Consider the following 25,028-nt stretch of genomic DNA (forward strand, 5'->3'; position numbering starts at 1 on the left):
GTCTGGACTAATACGCATGGTATTCGACTCATTCTCAGAAAAAGAGAGTCCATCATTATCACTAAAAATCTGGACCACCTGGGATTCGGTGCTAGAGGGATCGAACGAACCCACAATAACTTCTGATGGTGATGACTCAACTGGAATAACCTCTACTGCTAGATCCTCGTCATCAGAATGATCAACCTTAGACTCCGATGAATCTATTATATTAACTTCTACTGATTCGACCTCCGATAAGTCTGGGGTCACATGGTCAGCCACTATCAAGCCTGAGTCAGTCTCATCAGAAGTGTACTCTCGGTCTCTTAAGCTAGGACCGCTAGGTTCCCAGGAGCTGTCTACAGAAATTGTATAGCTAGAATGGGTGTCTGAAAAACTGGTTAATGAATGTGTCACCGTCATCCTACAAAAAGGGGACCATCTATCATCATACTAAAATAAAGGGACAGAAATAAAATAAAATAAACATGTATTAAGAAATACTAGAAAATTCTAAAATGAAATAAGGTAAACTAAATCCCGTAAGTACCCTCCTTAAATATGTAAAAGGCCTAACTATAAAACATTCATATGCTTACACGTATATATATATATATATATATATATATCACATAGCTGACACATACGATAACACTCATCCAGCGCATATACACTATGCTAACGTGTCCTACAAGGCTTCTAACGTCGAAACCTAGGCTCTGATACCATCTTAAACACATAAAATTTTTGTTTCTTTTTGCAAATCCTTGTTTTTAACTTCATAATCATAACAAGTTATCATCCTCACTCATTCTATTTTGATTCAAATTACTAAAACTTACTATGAAATTTGAAAGTGGGTTATACCTCAATTGATTGAGATATTGATTTGTTGCCTTGGTCTTCTTTTCTCCCTTCAGAAGCTTTCTATTGATCCCATAGAGTTTTGTTGAGGATGAGAGAGTATTCTTCGTTTTTTGCTTTTTTTGTGGGGTTTTTTTGAATTTTTCTCTGTTTTATCCCTATGTTGAGGAGGCTATATTTTCTTTCTTATGTGTGCAACTGAATACACACTATGATGTTTTCTAGAATCAACCCTTTTTAAATCAGGGTCAACATTAAGAAAGAAAAAAAACTACTAATTTGTACAAAATCAGAAGATTATTATTTTCTTAATTTCATAGTCAATTGTCAGAATCTTAATTCTCAATGAGTTATTCGTGAATGTGAAAGTCACCTCATAGGTCACACCAAGGCTACGAATTATAGCTTAGTAGTATGGGAATGCGTAAAACGCATCACATAATAGATAATTCTCGAAAATCGAATGCACCTAATACCATCATAGGTTATTGGCCAAATACAGAGGGGCCAGAACAAATTTCAGAGGGGCCAATACAGAGAGGTCAATACAGAGTGGCCAAATAAAGGTGCATTCACCATATGGCAAGCAGAATCACTCCATAGTGAACTTTTTGAGGGTTTGAAAATATCGAGAATCACTTGTTAAATGAGTAACACCTTGCGTATCAGAATTTATAGATATTTTCAAATGACGTGGACAAGGGTAAAACTCGTTATCCCAGTTAAAACAGTTTACGGATTTTACTTTTCTTTATTTTTTATCAAATACTAAGTCACAGAAAATTTTTGAATCCATGAAACTGTTGAAACACGTTCTAAATATTTATTTTCTTCAAAAGCTTTCAAATAAAGCAATTCCCACAATTATTTGAAATCGAATAAGAACCTAATTCACTTTTCATAGTTTATATAAAATCAAATTGATTTTTCATATCTTGTATGAAATCAACATCGTATTTATGGTTTAGGTCACAACAAAAGTAGATCAAATTACCTTTTAACTTTATATATATAAAAATGATATATTATTTATTTTTCGATTACAAGATAAATCAAATATAATACTCATGCAATTTCATATTATAAAATACTAATGAGAAATGAACTCACCTCTAGTGGACACGACTTTTCCTCTCTTTTTTTTCCGACTGGGCCGTCTGAGGTCTCTCTCTCTCTCTCTCCCCCATGACGACAAGAATCGCCGACGTCCAGGAGCGGCCGACGATAAGACCCCCACCGGATCTAAGGTTAGTAATTTTTTTCCAGTCCATCACATACATCTTAAACACATAAAAATTGTTTCTTTTTGCAAATCCTAGTTTTTAACTTCATAAGCGTAACAAGTTATCATCCTCACTCATTCTATTTTGATTCAAATTACTAAAACTTACTATGAAATTTGAAAGTGGGTTATACCTCAATTGATTGGGATATTAATTTGTTGCCTTGGTCTTCTTTTCTCCCTTCACAAGCTTTCTATTGATCCCAGAGAGTTTTGTTGAGGATGAGAGGGTATTCTCCGTTTTTTTCTTTTTCTTTTTTTGTGGGTTTTCTTTGATTTTTCTCTGTTTTATCCCTCTGTTGAGGAGGTGCCGCCCCAAGCATCAAATGACTTTTAGCCATTAAAACATTAATTAATGTGACAGTTAAACAAGAGCTGGGGGGGTGAAATTCCAAAGAAATCCCTAATTAGTTTTTCCCGAATCTTTATTTTAAAAATTTTTCTCCATTAATCCAATTTTAAGACACTAATTACTTAGGTTACTACGCTCTCCCCTCCTAATAAAAAGTTTCGTCCTCGAAACTTAACATACCTATATCTCAAAAGAGCTCTGGATATTTCTCTCGCATAGAATCTTTTGTCTCCCAAGTAGCTTTTTTTTCAGAGTGATTCTTCCACTAAACTTTCACATATTTGATTATTCTCATATGTACCCTCCTTAAATATGTAAAAGGCCTTACTATAAAGCATTCATATGCATACACGTTTATACATATGTATACAAACATATATATCACATAGCTGACCCATACGATAACACTCATCTAGCGTATATACACTATGCTAACGTGCCCTACAAGGCTTCTAATGTTGAAACCTAGGCTCTGATACCATCTTAAACACATAAAAATTTTGTTTCTTTTTGCAAATCCTAGTTTTTAACTTCATAAGCGTAACAAGTTATCATCCTCACTCATTCTATTTTGATTCAAATTACTAAAACTTACTATGAAATTTGAAAGTGAGTTATACCTCAATTGATTGGGATATTGATTTGTTGCCTTAGTCTTCTTTTCTCCGTTCAAAAGCTTTCTATTGATCCTAGAGAGTTTTGTTGAGGATGAGAGGGAATTCTTCGTTTTTTTTCTTTTTCTTTTTTTTTGTTGGTTTTCTTTGATATTTTCTGTGCTTTATCCCTCTATTGAGGAGGTGTCGCCCCAAGCATCAAATGATTTTTAGCCATTAAAACACTAATGTGATAGTTAAACAAGAGCTGGGGGGTGAAATTCTAAAGAAATCCCTAATTAGTTTTCCCTAATCTGTATTTTAAAAAAATTTCTCCATTAATCTAATTTTAAGGCACTAATTACTTAGGCTACTACATATTACCTACATAATTACCATTGGGTCGAAATAAAGAAAACTGAAAAAATCATGGGTGGCCCCTGAAAATCACGAAATTTGAAGTATGGTTAATCAATTGACATTGGGTCAAAACACATGCATACACACAAAAAGAGTATCTGATAATTTTTTTAATTTGTAGACGTTAGTGGACTACATTCTGTTTTCTTGCTTCACTTAACAAGCTACATTACTACAAATTATGCTAGTTTGTTCATTTGTAATTTATTAGTCTGTATAAGCACTTGCTATATGGATTACGGGTTTTGGGTCTTTTGTTCCTTCTAGTTGTTCGCGATCTCCCTGAGTTTCTCTTTCTCTCCATCTCTTAGCACGTGTCTCATTTCTATACTTCCATTAGCTTCACCCTGGAGCTTCCTAATGCAGAATTGCCTCGGTTATCTCCTGCAATTTCAGCGCAGTTTCCCATTTAAGAGTGAATTTTCTTACTTTATTTCTGAATCGTCAAACTATAGTGACATAATTTGAACAATCTAAGAATTGCCATGTAGTTTTTATTTTTGCTAGGAACCACATTCAAATTCTTATCATGGTTGGTCTATGGTGATAGCATTGAGTAGAAACAATTTAACTTGGCTAATGTTTTAAACCTTCAATCAAATTTTTGGACTTTCTTTTTGGATTACAGGTATTTTGTTTCTCTGTCAGCTTCTTGTAGTGATGTGACAGCAAAACCCGTATTTGGTCAATGAAGGAATTTGATATCCGCTTTGGAGCAAACTATCAGCAAGTAAGCAGATAAAACATACAACAAAATCAAATACAAAACAACAAAATCCCTCTTAACACTAACTCTGTAAAATCACCCAAAATCTCAGACAGACACACTATTAGGAACCCCTCTTCCACTAATCCCCGCAACCCTCCTAAAATCTGAAGTACTCGGATAGAGCAAAGTATAAGCAACACCAACCTCCCCTATCCTATTCTTCAACCTCTCATCCTTATTCCTCTCCTCGATCCTCTTCTCAATCCTCACCAGCTCCTCTCTAAACCTCTCAAAAACCTCCACTGCCCTTCGATCCGATGTCCACTCCTTATCCTCCCTCTGCCCAATATAAACCTCATCACTCGAGTGCATCGACAAAATCTCTAACACTGACATAACCGTTAATGCTTGTGCCTTGCTCGTTATACTCTTAAGTAACAACCCCTCAGGGTCATTTTCAATCTCATCATACTCTTTAGGATCTGGCATTGGATGTCGAATGAATGTGGGTCGGTTTGGGACAAAGCCAGCATATGCATACTGGCCGAAGTTGAGGGAGGCATGGTAGGCAGAGGCAAGCCAGATGAGGATTGTACAAACTTCGGTTAGGGATGATAGGGTTTGCATGTTGGGCCACCAGGTTTCGTGTTTGAGGTCCCCGTGGCCAAGTTCGCGGAGCTCGGTCCACCAGGTCTGGAGCTCTACGTCACATTGGAGGGAGATGTCAGTGGTGTAGTAGAGGGAGGAGTAGGAGGAGACATAGTTTTGGATGGCACAGTAGATCTCAAGGCCGTCGACTGCGTAGGGGTAGTCAGAAATTAGGAGACGGAGGGTTTTGTTGTTTTCCATTGCTGCTACGCCCCTGGGAATTGGAAAGAACGCTGTTAATATGTGCTAATAGCTAACACCATTAATGTTGGATGGACATAAAGACATGTTTGGCAACCAGAAATTAAATAAAAAGTAAAAAATTAGAGAAAATATTTTCTCAAGAAAGTACTTTCTTATTATTTTCTATTCTGAGAAATTTTGTTTGGATGATAGGAGGAAACAAATGGAATGCTGATGTAGCATATGACATGACATTTAGTTTCTACTTGTTCTATTTGGTTATCATAGGAAATGATAGTAGAAAGCGTACAATTTATGCGAAAAAGATATGTAAGAAGTCTAGAAATCTAGTTTCTCCCTCCTCTCCCCCAACTTTCCATTCACTTTAAAAAGCTGATGTGACACTCTTTACTTTCCATACTCCAAACAAGAGAAATTGGAAAGTGGCGTGACTTTCCTATTTTTGGCTCCATTTACATATGGTTGCCAAACATGCCCAAATCTCTACTGCTCCTGCAGTGGAGAGAAATATTTTTAATTACAATTGCGCATTTGTCAATTACAATTGTCCATTTGCTATGTGGCACGGACACGGCTCCGACACGGCCATCCGACACGTCGACACGAGGCAAATCCTAAAAAATACATAGGATACGCGTGTTCGATACGTGTGTCCGACACGGACACGACACGACATGGCTTCATGTTATGCGTGTCCGTGCTTCATAGTCCATTTGTCAAGTAAACGATTGTGATTCATCTAGTTGGATGTAAAGTAGGAATGAGCAAAATGCCAAAATGTATGGAAGTAATGATACGTGTTAAAATCTGAGACTAAGTAGTACTCATCCACAAAACAAATAATTGGCAGTGATTAAAGGTAGCAGTCACTTCATTACGTTTTTGGTAATGGAGAGGACACAAATACGTAAATGCTAGATGGATTTCCCAACTGATCTCTTTGTCACAGAGAAATTTTCTTTTTCTTTTAAGGGTAAAATAGTTGTGTAATTTTCACTCAGGGGTTCTATGTACCAAAATGAAGCTACAAATGTAATAACTTCCAAAGGGTGATACTACAGGGAATCTGTGCAAGTAAACGTTTGCTTTATTCAAATTATAGGATATTCCTCTGTAACTAACTATAATCTTGGGACACATTTTTTCTTTTTACCTTGAAATATACGTGTAAGAGAAGATATTTTGGAATACCTTTTGCAGAGATCAGTTGGGAGTGCATGATCCATGAGGTTCCAGCTTTTATAAATCTCTGATGTCAAACTCATTGCGAATTTTCCGGGAAAGAAGTTTCTCTCTACGGGTCCATTTGCGTGTATGAGGAGCTGGCGAGCCAAGGAGTTCATGTTCATGGTGTCTCTATAGTGAGGGCTCAGCAACTTGTAGATCGGGTGCATAACACTGAGCTGTCTGTTTGTCGCTATAACAAAGGGTTCAATTGCTGCATGCGTGTAAAGCCTGAAGAAGTCAAAACAGCTGTTATAAGATTGAAAAATTAAATTAGATGTGCATATGTACGTGCTTAAGGTTTTATGGGAAGATAAGGAAATATTTGGTGAAGTATGTCCATAAACGATCCCCATTGCTCATCATGGTATAAATGCATTGGAACGCGTATCTGCGTTAAACCTTGGTATTTGAAGGTCTTCAGATACGATGAATCTGGTGGTCTATGTTTCTTTTATGATTGAGAAGTACCACTTAGAACCAGTTGGATTCATAACTTCGAGAAAATGGTATGAATTTCATCCATGAGCAAATATAGGACGTGACTGAGAAGGTACCCCTTTAAGCATGACATCCTTGTATTTCTTTACATTATAATTATTTTTCTTCTATTTAACAGTTATTTTCTCGCTTTGTAGCATAAAAGAAAACTTTTTATAATTCGTTAGTTTTTCTCTTTTTTTTTCTCTCTCTCTCTCTCGGTTAATGACATGCATGCTTTTTTAATTGACGTTGATGATTTGTCGAAAGGTGGATTGTAAAATGATGTGTTTTTGTTGAGTTTACCTTTTAAGTCAAATTCGTTAATATGTAAAAAGTTTGCTTACTATATTTGAAGGTGAAAAGAAGTAGGATCTCATACCAGTGGCTAACAAGTTGATGATGGCCCGAGTCGTTCACTGCTACGAATGCCTTCGCTATCCTCCATAGAGCTCCATTGACCCCATCCTCTGCAGGGTAATAAAATCTCTTTACATATTCATCTTCTCCAACTGCATCTATTAACATTATCCCTCTCGGACTCAATGTTCCATCTTTCTCCAAGTACACTAGTGTTTTTGAGGCATATACTTTGTTGGTAGTAAGATCATATATTTTCCTTTGGTACTCTTTAAGGTAGGAATGATCCAATATGAAGAACCTCTTGTTATCATCTCCCTCCTCTTTTTCTTTGGTAGGTGGAATTACCCATCCGTCCTCATTTTCATCTTCATCGTCGCTTGCCTGTAGAGGCACGAAATGGCAATAATTGGTATGGGTATTTTTCCATTTAATTCATGTCCTTACTAATTTTTCTGACTATATGTGTGTTTTTTTTTTAAAAAGAAATACCTCCGTCTGATTTGAAACTCTCTCTGGCTGTTTATTGAACTCTCGTATTTCTTCCTCCTAACCAAATTACAAGACGTAATGAGTTAATTATACCATACCAATGAAATGTGCTCGTGTTATCATCAATTGGAAAGGAAATTATTAATTGTGAATCTAAGAATTGTGCAAACCTTGGCAGCACGAATTAGTACCGGATGGAGACCGGCGATCATTTGCCGCGCAAATTCTTTGTCCGTTGACCACAGAGCAGGTTTATCATCATCTGATATAATCGTTTTGTCTCAGTTGTAAAATGCCAACATTTAAAAAAAATTCAACCTTTCACAGAGGTGCCATATATGGAAAGAGATATATAAGCAGTACGGTACATTTCCTTCAAAAATCGGCAAAAACCAGTCTCCAAGACATTTCAAACGCTAATTTAGGTGAAAAAAGATCGTTGCAAAATAAACAAATAGATAAGTAAACAAACAATTTATCAACCCACATTTTGTTTTTGAATGCTAAATAACTATGACTGACTAAAATTGTATAAATTGTCTTTTAAGAAATTGATTTTCTTGATTTCTCCCAAAAAATGTTATTCTTTATCTAGATGAGTAGCATAGGAATATCAAATTAAATCAGTCGAAGAAGGAATCTAGGCCGGTTTGGCAATTTCACAAAACTAGACCAGAATTCAGTTTGGAATAAACTATAGACCGAAACTGACCTAGTTTTTCCTAGATAAAAAAAAGGAGCATTAAACCGTTCTGTTTTGATCCACCTCCCTAATGATTATAGTTGATTATATAGTTTTTTTTTTTTTGCAAATTCGCAAACAGAGCCTAAATTTGTAGACTTGAATGATTTGGTGGTATATTTATATATAAAAACCCGAGCAGATTGTTTTTAGCATATTTTCCAATTATCTTTGTTAATAATCTCTAACTAATGTACCTTTGCTAATAACTTGAGGCAGTGGAAAAGCGAACAATTTCTGATCTCCATCTGTTCTCAAAAGCTCCTTGATCGTCTCAAAGGGGATCCAATCTATAATCTTTGAGATAAAACTAGGCATCTCCATGGATCCTTTGTAAAGATCCATTACGTCTTTGAACGAACCGAACTCTTCCTCTCCTTTGCCCTTCACTGAGCTGGCTTTATCTGCCTTGAGTTTAGATGCAATGAAGTCTGAATACTTAAGGTGTCCAAAATACTCGTCACACGGTAGATAGTCACCTGGAAAAAAAAATTTAAAAAAAAAATTAGTGTTATAATTATCAAACTCAAAGGGCTAAATGTTAAACCAACAGAAATTCTCCTGATTTGATAATTGATACAATATGTTGGAAATGTCTAGAGTGAGAGAGCGATTAATTCAAATAGAAAACATGACTAAAATATGACAACTCAAAATATTTTGGTTAATTTGATTCTCTATCACATCTGATTGAGTTCCAATTAATTTTCATTTGATTATACCAGAATGTTCAATTTCACCAAACAAGTGATATTTATAGCCTGGGTTATGTCAAAAATAGAAAGTCAGAGCTCGGCGAGTTCATGAAAGTGACCATGCAGGTCAACTATGGAAAAATCTTACGGCTGCTGATGTGGCATGTTGTTGTCTCGTTGTTGTCAGTTTAGACTAGTATTTATGATTATGCATGAATTGTAATATTCATGTTATTATCTGTATATATATATAGCTGACTGTAAAGACTGACAGATAGATTTGTAATTAGAATTCCTCTCAAGCGCGCGGATCATGATTCATGATGAAATTAAATTGAGTTTCGTATACTTAGGAATGAAGAGAGAGAGAGAGAGGGAGTGTGCGTGTGTCGGAAATTCATATGTCAGTATAATATTATCATGTGTTAGGAAAATTAATGAAATTAATAGAATAGTACGTAATTTTTAAATAGGAAAATATATGGTTGTTTGAGCTATATACCATTCGTTAAGGGACGTCCGGTTCGGCCTCGTCGTGGATAAGGAGACTCTCTAGAACCTCCGAGAACCGGTCGTTCATATTCTTCGCCTTTTGATGGATCGCCGAGATCATTGTACACATCATAATCATAAACTCTATCATGCTCCTGTAGCTTCCCATAGGCTCCATTTCCTCTCAGAACTCTGAGCTCATCTTCTCTGTACGGTATTAATGGCTTCGGTGTCCTGCTTGGTAGATAAGTCTGCAGCAAGAATATTTTAAGAATTTGTTGTCAGGTAGGATGTTAATTAGAAAGAGCAAGTTGCATGTATGTATGTATATTTATTTATTTATTTTTGTAAGTAGCCAGCCGCAAAGTTGACTTCCATCATGCCAGCTGAGTCTCTTCATTGCTTTATAGTCGGAGTCGGCGAAGTTGTATGTACTTCCTTTCGCCTTGGCATTTTTTATGGAGTTATTTGTGGGTATACCTAGGGCTGAGCACGGTTCGGTCCAAACCGAAAAAATCGACCGAACCGATCCGAACCGATCCGAAAAAATCGGTTTTAAGAGTACGGTGGTTCGGGTCGGGTTGAAAACTTTTCAACCCGAAACGACCGAATACCCCATGGTCTAAATACCCGTTCTGCTCAATCCCGACCCGTCACCAAAGACAAAGTCTCAGACTCGCAAACCCTAAACACCTAAACTTCCATTCCCCCTTTCCCAGCCGCCTCCTCAGTTCTTCTCTCACTCTCTCTCTCACTCCTTAGTCCACACAGTTCCACGGTCCACCTCTCTCACTTCCTCTTCCTCTTCCTCACTTCCGCAGTCTTCATGGCCGAGGCCGAAACATCTCCTCAGGCTCAGGATCTGTCTCCGGCTTTGGGGGGGGACACCCGCACCCATCACCGTCGCCGAGGTATAAACTTTATCTTTTGTTTTTTTTCAAGCTTCTGACTGCGAGTAATTAGGGGACCTTTTGCAACTATACATCATTTAAGGGGTATATATATATAAATAAGACCCACAAAATCTATTAAGTTGTTTTAATTAGATGCTAAATATTAAATTGATTGAAATAAGACAAACAAATATGAAGATTTTTGGGGGTCTAATTCCGAAGTATGAAGATTATAAGAATTTAGATATTGCTATCGAAATTATTATTTGGTCCCTCTATTCTTAAGTTATCTGGAAATTGGTCCCTCAAATCACATAAACTACAATTATTAAGCTATTTAAAATTAGTAATAAGCTTAATGAACATATACCAGTCACATATCATAGAAAATTTTCCTTCCCAATTTTTTTTCTGAATGTTAGACCCCAGCATTTTGATCTTCATGCATGCTTTATGATGAAACTTTTCTTTTATACCACGGACAAAAAAATCTATTATTGAAAAACCATTAACTTTCTATTCTTGATTTTCATTATTTTTAGCACACGCACGCCATAGAGCACCATGATTAACATATTAGCGAGACCTCTTATATGAGTGAATAGATTATTATTTTTTTATCATTTTCTTTTTTGAACTTTATACATTTCTCCTTAGGTGTAAGGTTGCCATATTATGTTAATCTCAATATCATTATCATCGTCATAATGTAGCTATATTTCACGTACGTCATTGGCGAAGAAAATCCTGTCGTACGAGTATTTGTACGCCGGGTAGACCCACGAGTTGCACACAAAATGCATCCGACCCTTGCCGGGTATACCCTCCACCGTGACCCTCTTTAAGAGGAACTCGTATCTGTGATGATTTTTAACGATGACAGCTCCGGGGAGCCCCAGGGTTTTCTCGTCCCAATTGAAGTTGACCGTGAACTGAATCTCATCGGCGTACAGAGACCCTATCCTTGTGATCCATCCTTCGATGTACGCTGGCTCTCCGACTTTCCCCATGTCCCTGTCATCTGCATCATCAAAAATTAATGTTATCGACAATTGTTTTGGAACATGCACGTACAGTTCAGATGTGAAACCTGCAGTCCCGATCTTGGCTTCACTATTAAAAAGTCACGCTTCAAATAAACGACCTTAGAGAAGAAGACAAGTTGAACACGAGCCATGAATTAAGATGGGGACAAATTTCTAAAAACAATCGTTTTTCAGCATTAATGAGCAAAATCGACAATTTCAAAAAAAAAACAGCAAAATCGATCTTTTTCATCTGAAAAGGGTCGATTTTGCAGCTGTAAATTTTTTTGAACTGCACGGGACTATTAGTAATAGTCCCGTGCAGTCTATCTCCCTCTCTTCTCACTCCACCTGCCTACTCTCTCTTCTCCTCACTCACCTCCCCCCTCTCCCAGCAGACCCTAGCCCCCCCCTCCACCCTCTCCTCACCTCCCAACCCCTCTTCGATGCCAACAGTTTCTCCACTTCCCTCCCCTCTCTCCTCCCTCCTTCACTTCACCCTCTCCTTCATCAAGGGAGGCTGCCTACTCACCTCCACTTCCACTAGTACGTCGACGTTTTGATCAGCGGCGTAAGAGTAGAGCCGTACATTGTGGACTTGGGGATTCTCGGCGGATTCGCGGGGGCCGGCGGCCGGCGAGGGAGTAAGAGGAATTGGATGCGCGGTAGATGTCGAAGATGATGGTGGGTTGAGAGCGGACGAGGTGAAGCAGGGGAGCAGGCGGGGGGGGGAGGGGTGATGAGCGGGAGCGGACGAGGGCGTCGATTGAGAGGAGGGGCTGAGCGTGCCACCATGGATGAAGACACGGATACATGCGCTCCGCGGAAGTGGCTTGCGGCCCTACCGACGGACGGTTGGAGGTGGGAGAGGAAGTGGAGGGGGCGGGGCTGGGGTCTGCTAGGGGAGGGGTGGGTAGGGAGAGAGGGGGAGGTCGTGGAAGTGGAGGTGATCATCAAGGGAGGGGGCGGTGGTGGTGGAGCAGTCGCGGAGGAGAGGAAGTGAACGGGGGAGGTGAGTGAGGAGAGAGAGATAGGCTGGGGATGAACTACACGGGAACGGGGAAGGTGAGTGAGGAGAGAGAGAGAGATAGGCAAGTGAGTGAGGAGAGAGAGATCGACTGCACGGGACTAGTAGTCCGTGCAGTTCGAAAAAAACTTTACAACAACAAAATCGATCCTTTTCAGATGAAAATGATCAATTTTGCTGTTTTTTTTTGTGAAATGGTCGATTTTGTTCATTAATGTTGAAAAACGGTTGTTTTTAAAAATTTATCCTACTTGTTGATCCCTTCCTTTCAGTGGGTCCCACATTAACGAAAACAATGTTTTTAATGTTTGTACTACGCTTTTTACATAGAATTTTACACTACTAAGCCAAGAATTTTGAATGACCTCTAAAACCATGTCATTGCCAACCCTGGTGTTCTCTCTCGACTCCTCCCTTGCTCTCTCACTCGAACTTTCCCTCTCTATGACTCCACTCGACTATTGATTTAAAATATCTGAAAATGCAGATTAGTTGCTAAAACTCAAAAGTTTACGAAGACAGCCCTTCATTTCGAAATTCGAAAATACATACTCTAAAAAAATCTAGAAATTATAATATCTTCGTTAAGTATCCAAAATTATGTAAACAACGCTCACAAATTTGAAATCGCAGACCAATCTTAAACATACATAAAAATAAACTACCTCCAGAATATTTTGAAAATTATGAGCAGACCTAGGAAATTATGAAAGTTTTAAAGTGGCCTAGGAAATCCAAAAACTATAAACAGCCTTCTGAACTCCAAAATTTACAGACCGTCCTGTAAAAAAATTAATAATTACAAACAACTGTCTGCAAAATCCAATGCTTACCAACAAACCCTTGAATATCAAAAAATTACCAACAAACCTAAAAAAAATAACCCACAAAAATATGAAAACTACAAACAAGCCCTTATCAAATCAGCAAATTACAAACAATTCACTAAAAAATAAAAATTATAATCAATCCCATAAAAAAATCCAAAAGTAACAAAATACACCCTGAAAAATTAGAAAATTACACTCAACCCACTTTTTACAAATAACCCCCTTGAAAATCCATAAATTACGAAGCCTTTTATAGGAATGCAAAAACTATGAAATCTGGTGCGGAAAATTAATTCTAGAATCGCTATTCTAACGATTCTGAAACAATTTATTAGAATTAAATTCAAATACAACCTTATACTGTGATAGAAAATTATGCAATGGTTTTGATTTACTGGACAGTTTTAGTACTCTGATGAATTTCTATTTTGTCGATTAGTACAAGTCAGTTAGGTTTGAGAGTGAGTGAACTGATTATAATTACTTCTTCATCCTTTAGAATATGAGTTGTATAGCGAAAAGATCATTATTTTCTCATCTTAAGTCCATTATAATTTATAAATACATTAAAAGAAAGAGAGAGAAGAAATCAATCAAAAATTACTTGGATCTCCCACAGTGGCGCTAACAAGCTGAAATGAGACCCTCCTCCCAAAAACTTCATAAATTCTGTCCACTATCGAGGCACGAATATTGGTCATATCCAATACGTGCTTCTTCATTAACACCACAGTTCCCTTAAACTTAACACCATCTTTATTGCTAAGATAATGTGATCTCCTCTTGTAGTAGCTGAGATACAAAAAAAGAGGAGGGAGGAGAAAAATAAGAAGATGAACAAGGAGATAGAAGTTAGAGAACATCTTCATCTTGAGATTCTATACAGCTAGTCAGGATGAAAGGACTTAGGAGATGAGGATTATTTATAGCCAAAAATATATATATTGATTAATATTTTCAGGAAACTAGCGGGCTCCATATACCTAAACTTTAGCCGACTCAGGCACTTATAAGGCCAATTGACTTGTTCATGCATGGGCCCGAGGAGACTAAATTTACTGCCCAACTTAATGAGATATTAAAATACAAATGGCAAAAAAAAATAATATTGCTAAGCCTTAGAGGTAGTTGATGCATGTTGGAGATTCATAATATTGCTAAGCCTCCAAACAACGCAGATCTCAAATATATATGTACAACGAAAGATAAAGAACATGCGTCTCGGAAAAAAAAAAAAGCTTCTATAAACTTAAGTGGATAAGAGTTCTTTGTCCACTAACTTTTTTATTTATTAACTTTATATTAAAATTTGTGCTAACATGTCATACAAATCAAGACATAAATCTCAAAAGTAACCTTGATGTGCAGCACAAATATCAAAACATAATGAAAAGATAAAAAAGTTGATGAATAAGTACTCATATCTACTTAACTTTATAGGAGCTTTACTACACACACACACACACATAGAATATTGATATTATAAGATAGTGAGCTCAAATCTTATGATGAGCTAGACTAATTCAGTCACCAAATTCATGATCGACACTGTATATCTTGTTCAACACGTCATGAAATGTATATGATATAATTTTCACATAATTTGGAGTCTTCTCAGATATGAATCAGATTAGTTTAATATGTTAATTTTTCAAGCAGCTTAACAGCCGTCCCTTCTACGTATAACTAAGAAAATGGTTAAAAATTTCAAAACAATATAATTTTTTCTATATATAGATGATGATGATGAGTGCAAAACATGATGGACGGTGTCGATCATCGTTTCGGGTAGTTTATTAGGTTAGTTCTATATATATATATATATATATATATATGTATGTATGTATGTATGTATATATATATGTATATGTATATATATGTGTGTGTAGCGAGAGCAAAATGTAAAACACTACCCATTTGAATCTGATGGACGTAGTATCAGGGGTACATCATACCTTAAAATCATATTGCGAGATGACCTAAAAAGATTAGGCCAATATCCATCAACAATTAGTTCAAGCTGCTAAGAAAAATAATGATCGAACTTGCGCACTTAGTAATTATCAATTTGATAATGAGAAGAGTCAAAGTTTGCTTGCAAAGACAATAATAGTGCACGAATATCCATTTAAGATTGCATCACATGATTTTTTTGTCATCAACTATGTGCATTCTCTTCGTCTAAACCACAATATTCCAAATCGTAAACAAATCAGAAAGTTGTGTTTGAAGATTTATGATGATTATAAAAAATCTCTTTTTGATTTGTTTTCCACAACTCTATAAATTAAAATTAAGTTTAACAATGGATAAGTGGACATCTTCATCGCAAAATTTGTCTTATTTGTGCATCACCGCTCACTTTATTGATGAATTATGAAAGCTAAAAAAATGCATAATTAGCTTTATTAAAGTTCAAAGCTCCATAAGACAGGATATCTGTTGGCCTTCTTGTTTTGATGATGATTTACAAACAATTTACTAGTAATGTTGTTTGTCTAGTGTTTGTGCATTCCTATGTATTATAGACCAAAAACGTAGTTGGAGGATTGATGGAATCGAGTCTTAACGATCATATCAAATGGAGGTTGGCGGAATTGTGGAGTGAAGCATCATACAATTCAAGTTCAAGATCTAAGTTTAGCTTCATCCGTAACGTGTACTAAGTTGAGCTCAATGAAGATCAAGATCAAGCTTGGGTAATTTAGTTATAGGTTTATATTATGTGTGTTTAATACGTTAAGCTCAATTATCTATACACACACATTTTATTGGTTTCCTTGTATATATATGTAGTCACATATATATACAACACAAGTTTTAGTTTTCATGTTTATAAATATGAAATTACATGTTTCATATTTATTATTGTGATTTGGTTTATCTACTTAGATATGAAACAAATATATTTTCATATACATACGCATAGGTTTCATTTTCTATTGTATTTGTGAAAATATTGTATTCTTAGTTTGTAGACTTTAATATCAGTTTATACATGTTTTACTAAGTCTATAAAAACATTTTATAAAGTTTCAAAAGTTGGTTTATGTCAAAACATTAAAATTCAATCTCATATTTTCATGTTTTGGACTATTTGGCAAAATGATGATTTTTCACAAATGGGAAATGCAATTTGGAAAATTCTTATTGTAACATGTTCACTTACATGTTTATATACTTTTCCCAAAGTTTCATAATTTTTGGACTTCATTTGTTATTTTTTACACATTTTTAAAAGTCTCAAAAATAGCTTTAAAAACATGTTTTGAGTGTATCAAATTTCGGTCGACCGCACCGGTCGACCGAACCTGAGTTCATATGCTCACTGGGCGACAGAGAGTCTGTCAGTCAACCGGTCCTATCGACCGATGAAATTTCCGGTCGACCGACGGGAGCTTTTTCAGCTTCCAACGGCTAGTTTTCTTACCGTTGCTTGGGGCTGTTTTTTGTCTTTTGCTTAGGTTTTTGGCTGAGTTCTTGGGAGGCTATATATACCCCATTGCATTCAATTCTATAAAAAAAACAAGAGAATGGTTTAAAAGATTTTAACAAGGGTTTAAACTTGTTTAGTGTTTGTTTAAGTTTGTTTTAAGAAGCTTTTAAGCATTTGAGTGTTTCGGTTTTGTGATTCAATTCTACAAGAGCTTGAGGAGATCATCTATTGGTGTTTGGGCATTCAACTATTCTCCCTCCAACTCTTGATATATTGAGAAGTTTTCTAAACTCTATTTCTAGTTATTTTATATATTTGATTATCATTGTTATTTAGCTAGAACTACATTGAGTTTAGTTTTGATTTATATCTCTTTGTTCACACACAACCTTTTAAGCTTATTGTATTTAGATTCTAGTATAATTTAGGGTTGTGGGTTTGTGACTAAGAGTTGTGCTTAATTGAGTTCTCACCTTGTTTTGAGAATAATCATTTGTTATATTTGTGCTTATTGTGAGAATCACTTTGTAATACACTTGTACACCGAGTGAGGAGTGTGTGGTGAGAGTCGGGGATCATCCCAAGAGGAGTGGCGTCGGTTGATGTGCCTAGAGAGAGGTTGTAACCGAGCACTTGAGGGAGACACGGCTAGGGTGTAAACGTTATTCGGGTGAACGTAGAAAACCCGGTTGATAGTGGATTTCTCCCCGGGAGTGGGGAGCGGAGACGTAGGACGGAAGGTCCGAACTCCGTGATCATATTGCTTGTTTGAGTGTGCTTTGGCGTTCCTTCATATTTATGTTCATATCTTATATCGCCATTGTCATTAGCTCATTATCTATATCATCCACTATCTTGTTTAGATTGTTTACCCCTTGTGTTAGTTTACATATCCTTACATGTATCACATTGTATATCTCTTTGATAGGATATATCATCTTGTGTTAGTTTACATATCCTTGCACATACATTGCCTATATCTCTTTGTTAGGATATATCTTGTTGTTGTTTAGATTGTTTATCCTTGTGTAGTTTATATATCCTTGCATCATATATTTTTATCATATAGGATATATAGCTTGTTGTTTATATTGCTTATCCTAGCTAATATATATTGTTATATTTCATACTTGCTAGGATAACTTATTAATTAGTTTTAATTGGTATTTAATCAGATTAGATTAGCATAAGACCCTAATCAACCCCCCTCTAGGGTCTAATAATTGGTATCAGAGCTTGGTGCTCTTTGATTTAAGGTCTAATCGCCTTGAGTTAAAGATCCAAGTTAGCTTATTGTGCTAATCTAATTTTGAGCTTTTATTTGTATCTTGCTTGCCTTTTATATTATGGATATGCATGGTTTAGGCTATGCCATCAATATTAAATGCTTTTAACTCATCTCTCTCTAACAAGTTTGTTCATTTTGATAGTGCTTACACTTTATGGAAATTTATTGAAGCACGTCAAGGGGATTTGGAGGCGATCCGACAAGCTTTGGCGGATCCGGCTTTAAGTTCATGTGGAGCTTCATCATGCACACGGCCACTAGGCGATAGCCCTAGCGAGGTTTGCGAGTTCGAATCCATTAATGATTTATCTAGTGATGAACTTGCTTGTGCTAGTGAAAAATTATTACATGCCTATAACAAATTGCATAAAGATTTTATTGATTTAAAAAGCAAGCATGATAATTTAGAATCCAATCATGAGGAGCTAGTGTCAAAATTGGATGTCATTGCAAAAGAAAATACCATGCTTAAAGAAAACAATGACATGTTAATTTTGGAAAATGAAAAATTAACCACATCTATAACTAGCTTATCTCATGAAAAAGATAATGCCATGTTAGAAGTAGAGAACATAAAAAATGATACTGCTTCTTTTATAAATAATTATTTATGTTCTACTTCTAAAGTTAATGCTAATATGCCTAATGATGAGTTGAACAATGTTAAAAACCGTATTTCTTCTTTAGATTCAACTCTTAATACATGCATTAACAACCATAAGAAGCTTGTGAATATGTGTGTCAAGTCTAAGTCAAAATCATCTACTCATCATGCACACATATATAGCAAAGTCTACAAATGCACAATTTGCGGTCGTAAAGGCCATCTTGCTAGATTTTGCTATGATGCATACAAACATAACAATGCTAATGCTCATTGTGCATCTCATGTAGCTTCTTCATCACATACACATGCATATGCTTATCATGCACATCATAAACATGCTAATGTGTTCAAATGTGATCTTTGTGGACGTTTTGACCATTTGACAAAATTTTGCTATGATTTGAAAAAGACCTCACTTTTGCCAAATGATTTTAAAAGACCACAAAAGTTTAAGTGTGATCATTGTGGTAGATTTGGTCATTTGGCTAAGTTTTGTTTTGATTTGAAGAGAGTTTCCCATTTGCAAAATAATTTTAAAAGAAAATCTTTATTTTCAAATGATTCCCGTGCACGAGCTAATGGTCCAATAATTTTAAAAGAAAATCTTTATTTTCAAATGATTCCCGTGCACGAGCTAATGGTCCACAAAAACAAATAGATCTCTTTCATTGCACAAATTGCAATCGGAAGGGTCATTTGAATGAATATTGTTTTGACCATGTTAGTGCACCATATGTGCCTAAGAGGGTCTAAATCTTTTGGTACCAAGAATACTTGGGTACCAAAACAAATTTGATTTTAAACCAAACCAAGAACTTTAGTATTTTTATTTTTTTTGTCTTGGTTTTGAAAATTATGTTTTAAGATCTTTTGGTTATGAAAACAATTTTTTCTTTTATCAAATCCTTTGTTTTCATGATTATTAGTTTTGATTTTGATGAGAGGTTTGTATTTATATAACCCTCCGGATTTATTGGGTGTTTATTTCCAAATTAAGTTTACCGGATGCTAAAATGATTATATGGGTTGGAACAAGTGTAGGCATCGAAAATTGCCTATAGGTCTCTACGAACAGCTCAGTGTTAAGGAATGACAATGAACGTCACTATCCGGTTCACAGGAGTTTGACTGATGTCGGTGAACGCTTGAAGTGAACCGACAAACTACGTGAGCTGACAGGATTTCGGAATAACGAAGACACAGGCTAATCGAGAACCCCGCGATGTTTACAAAAGGAACAACGCCCTTCATGTCTCATGCATTCAACAGATGATCTAATCATTGGAGCTTATAGAACACCTCGTCGGCTTCCCAACGCACTTTGAATCGTTCAAATCCGAGTTCGGATGAAGAAGTTACGGCGAAAACGAACAAACGGGCATAACGGAACGTCTCAGGCTGAACTGGGACACCCGAGGTGTCTCGGACATTGTGGAGCTGTTTTAACCATGATTCGTTTTGAATATGAAGAAACTCAAAACAGAAAATTTGTAGATATTTTTGTCATCTTTCCAACCCATCTAGAATCAGGTCATTTGGAGGTCATATGAGGAAGTTATGAGTAAAATAGTGCCGAGACACCCTTGGGGTGTCTTGACTTGGCCGAGACATCCTAAGGTGTCTCAGAACTTGTGGAGCTTTTTTGACCATGATTCGTTTTTAATCTGAAAAAACTCAAAACAGGAAAGTTGTAGATATTTTTCTCAGCTTTCTATCAAATCTAGAATTAGATCATTTGGAGGTCATATGAGGAAGTTATGACTAAAATAGCGCCGAGACACCTTTGGGGTGTCTTGATTTGGCCGAGACACCCCAAGATGTCTCGGAAATTGTGGAGCTTTTTTGACCATGATCCGTTTTGAATATGAAGAAACGCAAAATAGGAAAGTTGTAGATATTTTTGTCAACTTTCCATAGAATCTGGAATCAGATCATTTGAAGGTCATATGAGAAAGTTATGACTAAAATAGCGCCGAGACACCCTTGGGGTGTCTTGACTTGGCCGAGACACCCTAAGGTGTCTCGGAACGTGTGGAGCTTTTTTGACCATGATCCATTTTGAATATGAAGAAACTCAAAATAGGAAAGTTGTAGATATTTTTGTCAGCTTTCCATACCATCTGGAATTAGATCATTTGAAGGTCATATGAGAAAGTTATGACTAAAATAGCGCCGAGACACCCTTGGGGTGTCTTGACTTGGCCGAGACACCCTAAGGTGTCTCGGAACGTGTGGAGCTTTTTTGACCATGATCCGTTTTGAATCTGAAGAAACTCAAAATAGGAAAGTTGTAAATATTTTTGTCAGCTTTCCATCAAATCCATAATCAGATCATTTGGAGGTCATATGAGAAATTTATGACTAAAATAGCGCCGAGACACCCTTGGGGTGTCTTGACTTGGCCGAGACACCCTAAGGTGTCTCGGAACGTGTGGAGCTTTTTTGACCATGATCCGTTTTGAATATGAAGAAACTCAAAATAGGAAAGTTGTAAATATTTTTGTCAGCTTTCCATCAAATCCATAATCAGACCATTTGGAGGTCATATGAGAAATTTATGACTAAAATAGCGCCGAGACACCCTTGGGGTGTCTTGACTTGACCGAGACACCCTAAGGTGTCTCGGAACTTGTGGAGCTTTTTTTATCATGATTCGTTTTGAATCTAAAGAAACTCAAAACAGGAAAGTTGTAGATATTTTTGACAGCTTTCTATCAAATCCGGAATCAGATCATTTGGATGTCATATGAGGAAGTTATGACCAAAATACTAAAGAGGGTACAGACTGTCTCGCACAGGTGCGAGACACCCCGAGCTGTCTCGCAATTGGGATGTGTTTTTGACGATTTTAGATCAGTTTTAACCGCTCCGTTATCCCCTCGAGCCTATAAATACAAGCCTTAGGCCTCATTTTTTCGGATCTGGAATTTTGGAGAAGAGGCGAAGCCCTGCCGGAGTGAAGAGTGACCGAGCACTTCAACACAAGAGAGTTTCTTCATCAGATCTACATCGCCCGTACCCGATCCTTAGTATTGTCCCTTTGCGATAATACTAAGAAGAGCAAATATCTCACTTTATCCAAGATAGGCGCTTCAAGTTTCTAGATCTCCTCGCGGATCGACGAAGCTCTGGATCAGATCTGATTGCCAGGTAGTCCACGGATATCGACGTCCCCGTTGTAGGCATATAAAATTACTTATAGGTCCCTTGACACGGTTCAACACGAACTAATGAACCATCAGGAGACGTATCTAAGCACGAACGTCAGTCCACAACACCGAAGCCAAGTGACACGCAACGAAGCGGATTAATAAGGCTACGCAAGCTGACGAACCGCACGTGAACGACGGAATGAATCACTCGCGTGCGGAATCAAATCAACGGTCCAGAGAGTCAACGAGTCATCCAACCATATAACGGATTCGAACTCAGGACCAACAAGCCGATTTACTGGCCTAATTGGGCATCCCGACTTTCCAAATCAGGAATCAAATCAAACGAATCGATTTCAGACCAATCACCGCATAACCGAATCACGGACGAAGCGCGATACAAGACCAAACAAGCGAACGACGGACGCAAAGCGCCGGGAGTGGCTCGGCCAAGGCCGAGCCACCCTGGGGTGGCTCGGCCAAAGCGAGCCACCTTGGGTGGCTCGGCCAAGGCCGAGCCACCTCAGGGTGGCTCGGCATGAGCCGAGCCACCTGAGGTGGCCGTCCAGATCTGTGCCAAATGCACAGATCTGCGTTGCTATAAATAGGCGGGGTTATTTCATCATTTTGGAGGACTTTTTTGAAGAACTTTTGGAGAGCCGAAACTCTGCCGGATTGAGACTCATCTTGGAGTTTTGAAGGCTTGAAGACCTTGCGACGTTCGGATCTGATTCTCGGCGAGCAGCCCGCATCACAAAAAGGTAGAGTTCGAGGGGATCCAGATCTCAGATCTACGTTGCTACACTCCGGCATCAGAGCTTGGTCTTTGATCCCGAGATTCGAGCGTATTGTTTCCTTGTGTGAAATAATCCCTGCCGGCTATTATTTCCTTGGTTGAAATAATACCCGTTATACTGCGTAGATCTGTCCGGATCTAGATCGCGCGGTGGTCCACGGCAAACAACCCGGGCGGCGCAGGCAAACAACCACCAAAGCGACGTGACCGAATAACAGGAGCTCGCGATTTGTTCACAAGGAGAAAAAGTTGTAATTTTTTGATTTTCTTTATTTTTGATTTTTATTGTAACCGGATCTAAAAAAGACCGGGGGATCTTCTGTAACCGAAAAACTGTTATTTCCAAGATAGCAATGAATCAATGAGAAAGAACGATTTTTCCCGCGACAAATCTGGCGACCACAGAGGAGCACCGAATCTCGCTGCGAGATCGGAGCGTGCGCAGCCGCGGATCTCGATCGCCGTTCGTGGAGGAGGTTCGAGTATGGTTTGACCAACAAAGTCGAGGAGTACGTGTCCGTGTCTGGGATCAACCTCCCCGTAAGTCCAGAAATTCCAGAGTTCTCCTCTAGGAGAAAGTCCGTTTGGTGCGAAGAATGAAGCACAACGACAACCTCAGCCGATCGACGCCGAAGTTGCGTCGGGTGAATCCCATCGGCTCTAAGCCAGCTGTCAAATCCACATCGAAGCGCGTGGTGACTCTCTCTAGAGAGCTCGACAGAGGCAAGCTGTCAACGGCTCGCCCGAAGCAATTCGCAGGCCATTTGGAGTCGTTGACGGTGGCGTCCGCTAACAATGCGGAATCTGGTAAGAACAAACGAGGCAACTGCCTCAACATCAAGTGAAGAATGGTTCCTCCAACATTCCAACAATGGAGTGGCGTCCGGCGTCAAACGGAACCGTACGACGTTGGGAGGCAGGTATCGAAGCGCGCGCATTATCGCCCGAAGTACGGCCAAGCTGAGGAAAGCGTAGACAGACTGCGAAAGGAGGTGACGAGAAACCTGCCACCAAACGCCAAGGTCTGGAAGCGACTTGAAGTGAGCGACTCAGACCAAAAAGCAAAACAATCACAGGGCTTCTAAGCAGGTCAAACTCCGGCGAGTCACAAAATCGGCCGTAATTCCTATGGCCACTCCGGAAGATTCATGCGCAATCTCCGAAGGAGGAAGCCGTTTTGGGGCGCCTCGGTCCACTTCCCAAAGAACGAGGCCCAAACTCCGTTTTCAAGAACGGTTGGGGCCAAGAGATAGTTCCCAAAACAATTCAGCTGCTGGGGTCGCCGCAACCCTCAACATTTGGGACAAATCGTGGCACCCAAGCGCACAACTTTGCGCATCGAAGTTGGCCTAGGAACCCGCTGAAGATTTCACCCCACAAGGGTGTTTCGAGGCGTTGTGACTTTTAAAAGCCCAAAGAAGGGCAATCTCAACTCAGTATGAGAATATTATCATCTTGATAGTGATAAGTTGCTTATGCCTGAGAATCGTGCCCGACACTAGGTTACTTCCGCTGTCACAATGACGAGTTGTTACTATTCATGCTGTGTGCGGACGAATAGAAACAGAGAGGAGTCCCAGGACAGAAATTCAATGCCCCTGTTCCAAACTCATTCGGCGGTGTATGTTCTGAATGCCAACTGGCTCAAGGCGGTCCCGAAGAGTTGTCAGTTTTTGAAAGACTCGGCATGGAAGCACAAAGCCAAGGACTAGCGTTATCCGAAGAGAAAGACAATGGTCGATAGATAAATTTGTTCAGAGGTGTCACACAAACATGACCAGCAATGGGACATCGGCGCACGGGGATGACTTCGAGTCGCATTTCGTGAAAGCCTCCGGCCTAGAACCGTCTGCAGTCCGGGCATCTCGAGAGAGCAACCTATGGTAGGGTTGACAAGACGCCTTCAGAAAGATGCAAGAATCTGATGGGTCTCCGCAGTTGCATCAGAATAATTACGGTATCCAAGCGAGGCGGAAACCCCGCGAACGCTGTTATGATAGGTGCGGAAATAAAAACAGCAAATGCCAAGATGATTGAAGACGCATTTTGGGCCTAAGCAGCATGAAACTTTCAGCCTGTTCGAGATTGCAGATGACCATGCATGAACATTGATGAGAAGCATTTGTGCAAAAATAGATGAAACCAACATTAAACATCCCAATAATCTTTAACAATCTTTATGTCTCTTTTCATGAAGTTTTTTCCAAATCGAAGATATAGCGCATGTCTCGTCAAGTTGCAGAGCGAGCCCGTCGCACCAAGTCCATCAGGAGGACGAAAGACACAAATTGAAGCTCGTAATACCAATAACCCTCCCATCAATGCAGGGTCGGTTGTAACCTGTAAATACTAATTAAGATGAAGATAGCTAGTAGAGTGAAAGCACTAAAGAATATTAATAATACCTATCCAAGAGAAATCTTCCTCTCTTTTTT

General features: G+C 38.2%; 1 protein-coding gene across 1 annotated transcript; it reads right to left on the minus strand.

Annotated features, from left to right (window-relative positions):
* LOC109834564 (probable linoleate 9S-lipoxygenase 5) lies at positions 4,255-14,183 on the minus strand. The gene is made up of 9 exons (XM_020402601.1): positions 13,919-14,183; positions 11,161-11,453; positions 9,550-9,790; positions 8,550-8,831; positions 7,781-7,872; positions 7,611-7,667; positions 7,141-7,502; positions 6,246-6,509; positions 4,255-5,064 (listed from the first exon to the last, which is right to left on the minus strand). The coding sequence occupies exons 1-9, from the start codon at positions 14,181-14,183 to the stop codon at positions 4,308-4,310; spliced, it is 2,613 nt and encodes an 870-aa protein (XP_020258190.1). The 3' UTR covers positions 4,255-4,307.

This window comes from Asparagus officinalis, chromosome 3 (assembly GCF_001876935.1).
Source record: "Asparagus officinalis chromosome 3, Aspof.V1, whole genome shotgun sequence".
Taxonomy (NCBI): Eukaryota; Viridiplantae; Streptophyta; class Magnoliopsida; order Asparagales; family Asparagaceae; genus Asparagus; species Asparagus officinalis.

Bases quoted from the DNA above. Each gene is read 5' to 3' on its own strand.
- LOC109834564 (XM_020402601.1), bottom strand. From the start codon at position 14,183: ATGAAGATGTTCTCTAACTTCTATCTCCTTGTTCATCTTCTTATTTTT. The intron at 8,832-9,549 runs GTATATAGCTCA...TTTTTTTTCCAG, and splicing joins CGGACGTCCCTTAACGAATG to GTGACTATCTACCGTGTGAC. The intron at 5,065-6,245 runs GTATTCCAAAAT...TCCAATTCCCAG, and splicing joins CCAACTGATCTCTGCAAAAG to GGGCGTAGCAGCAATGGAAA.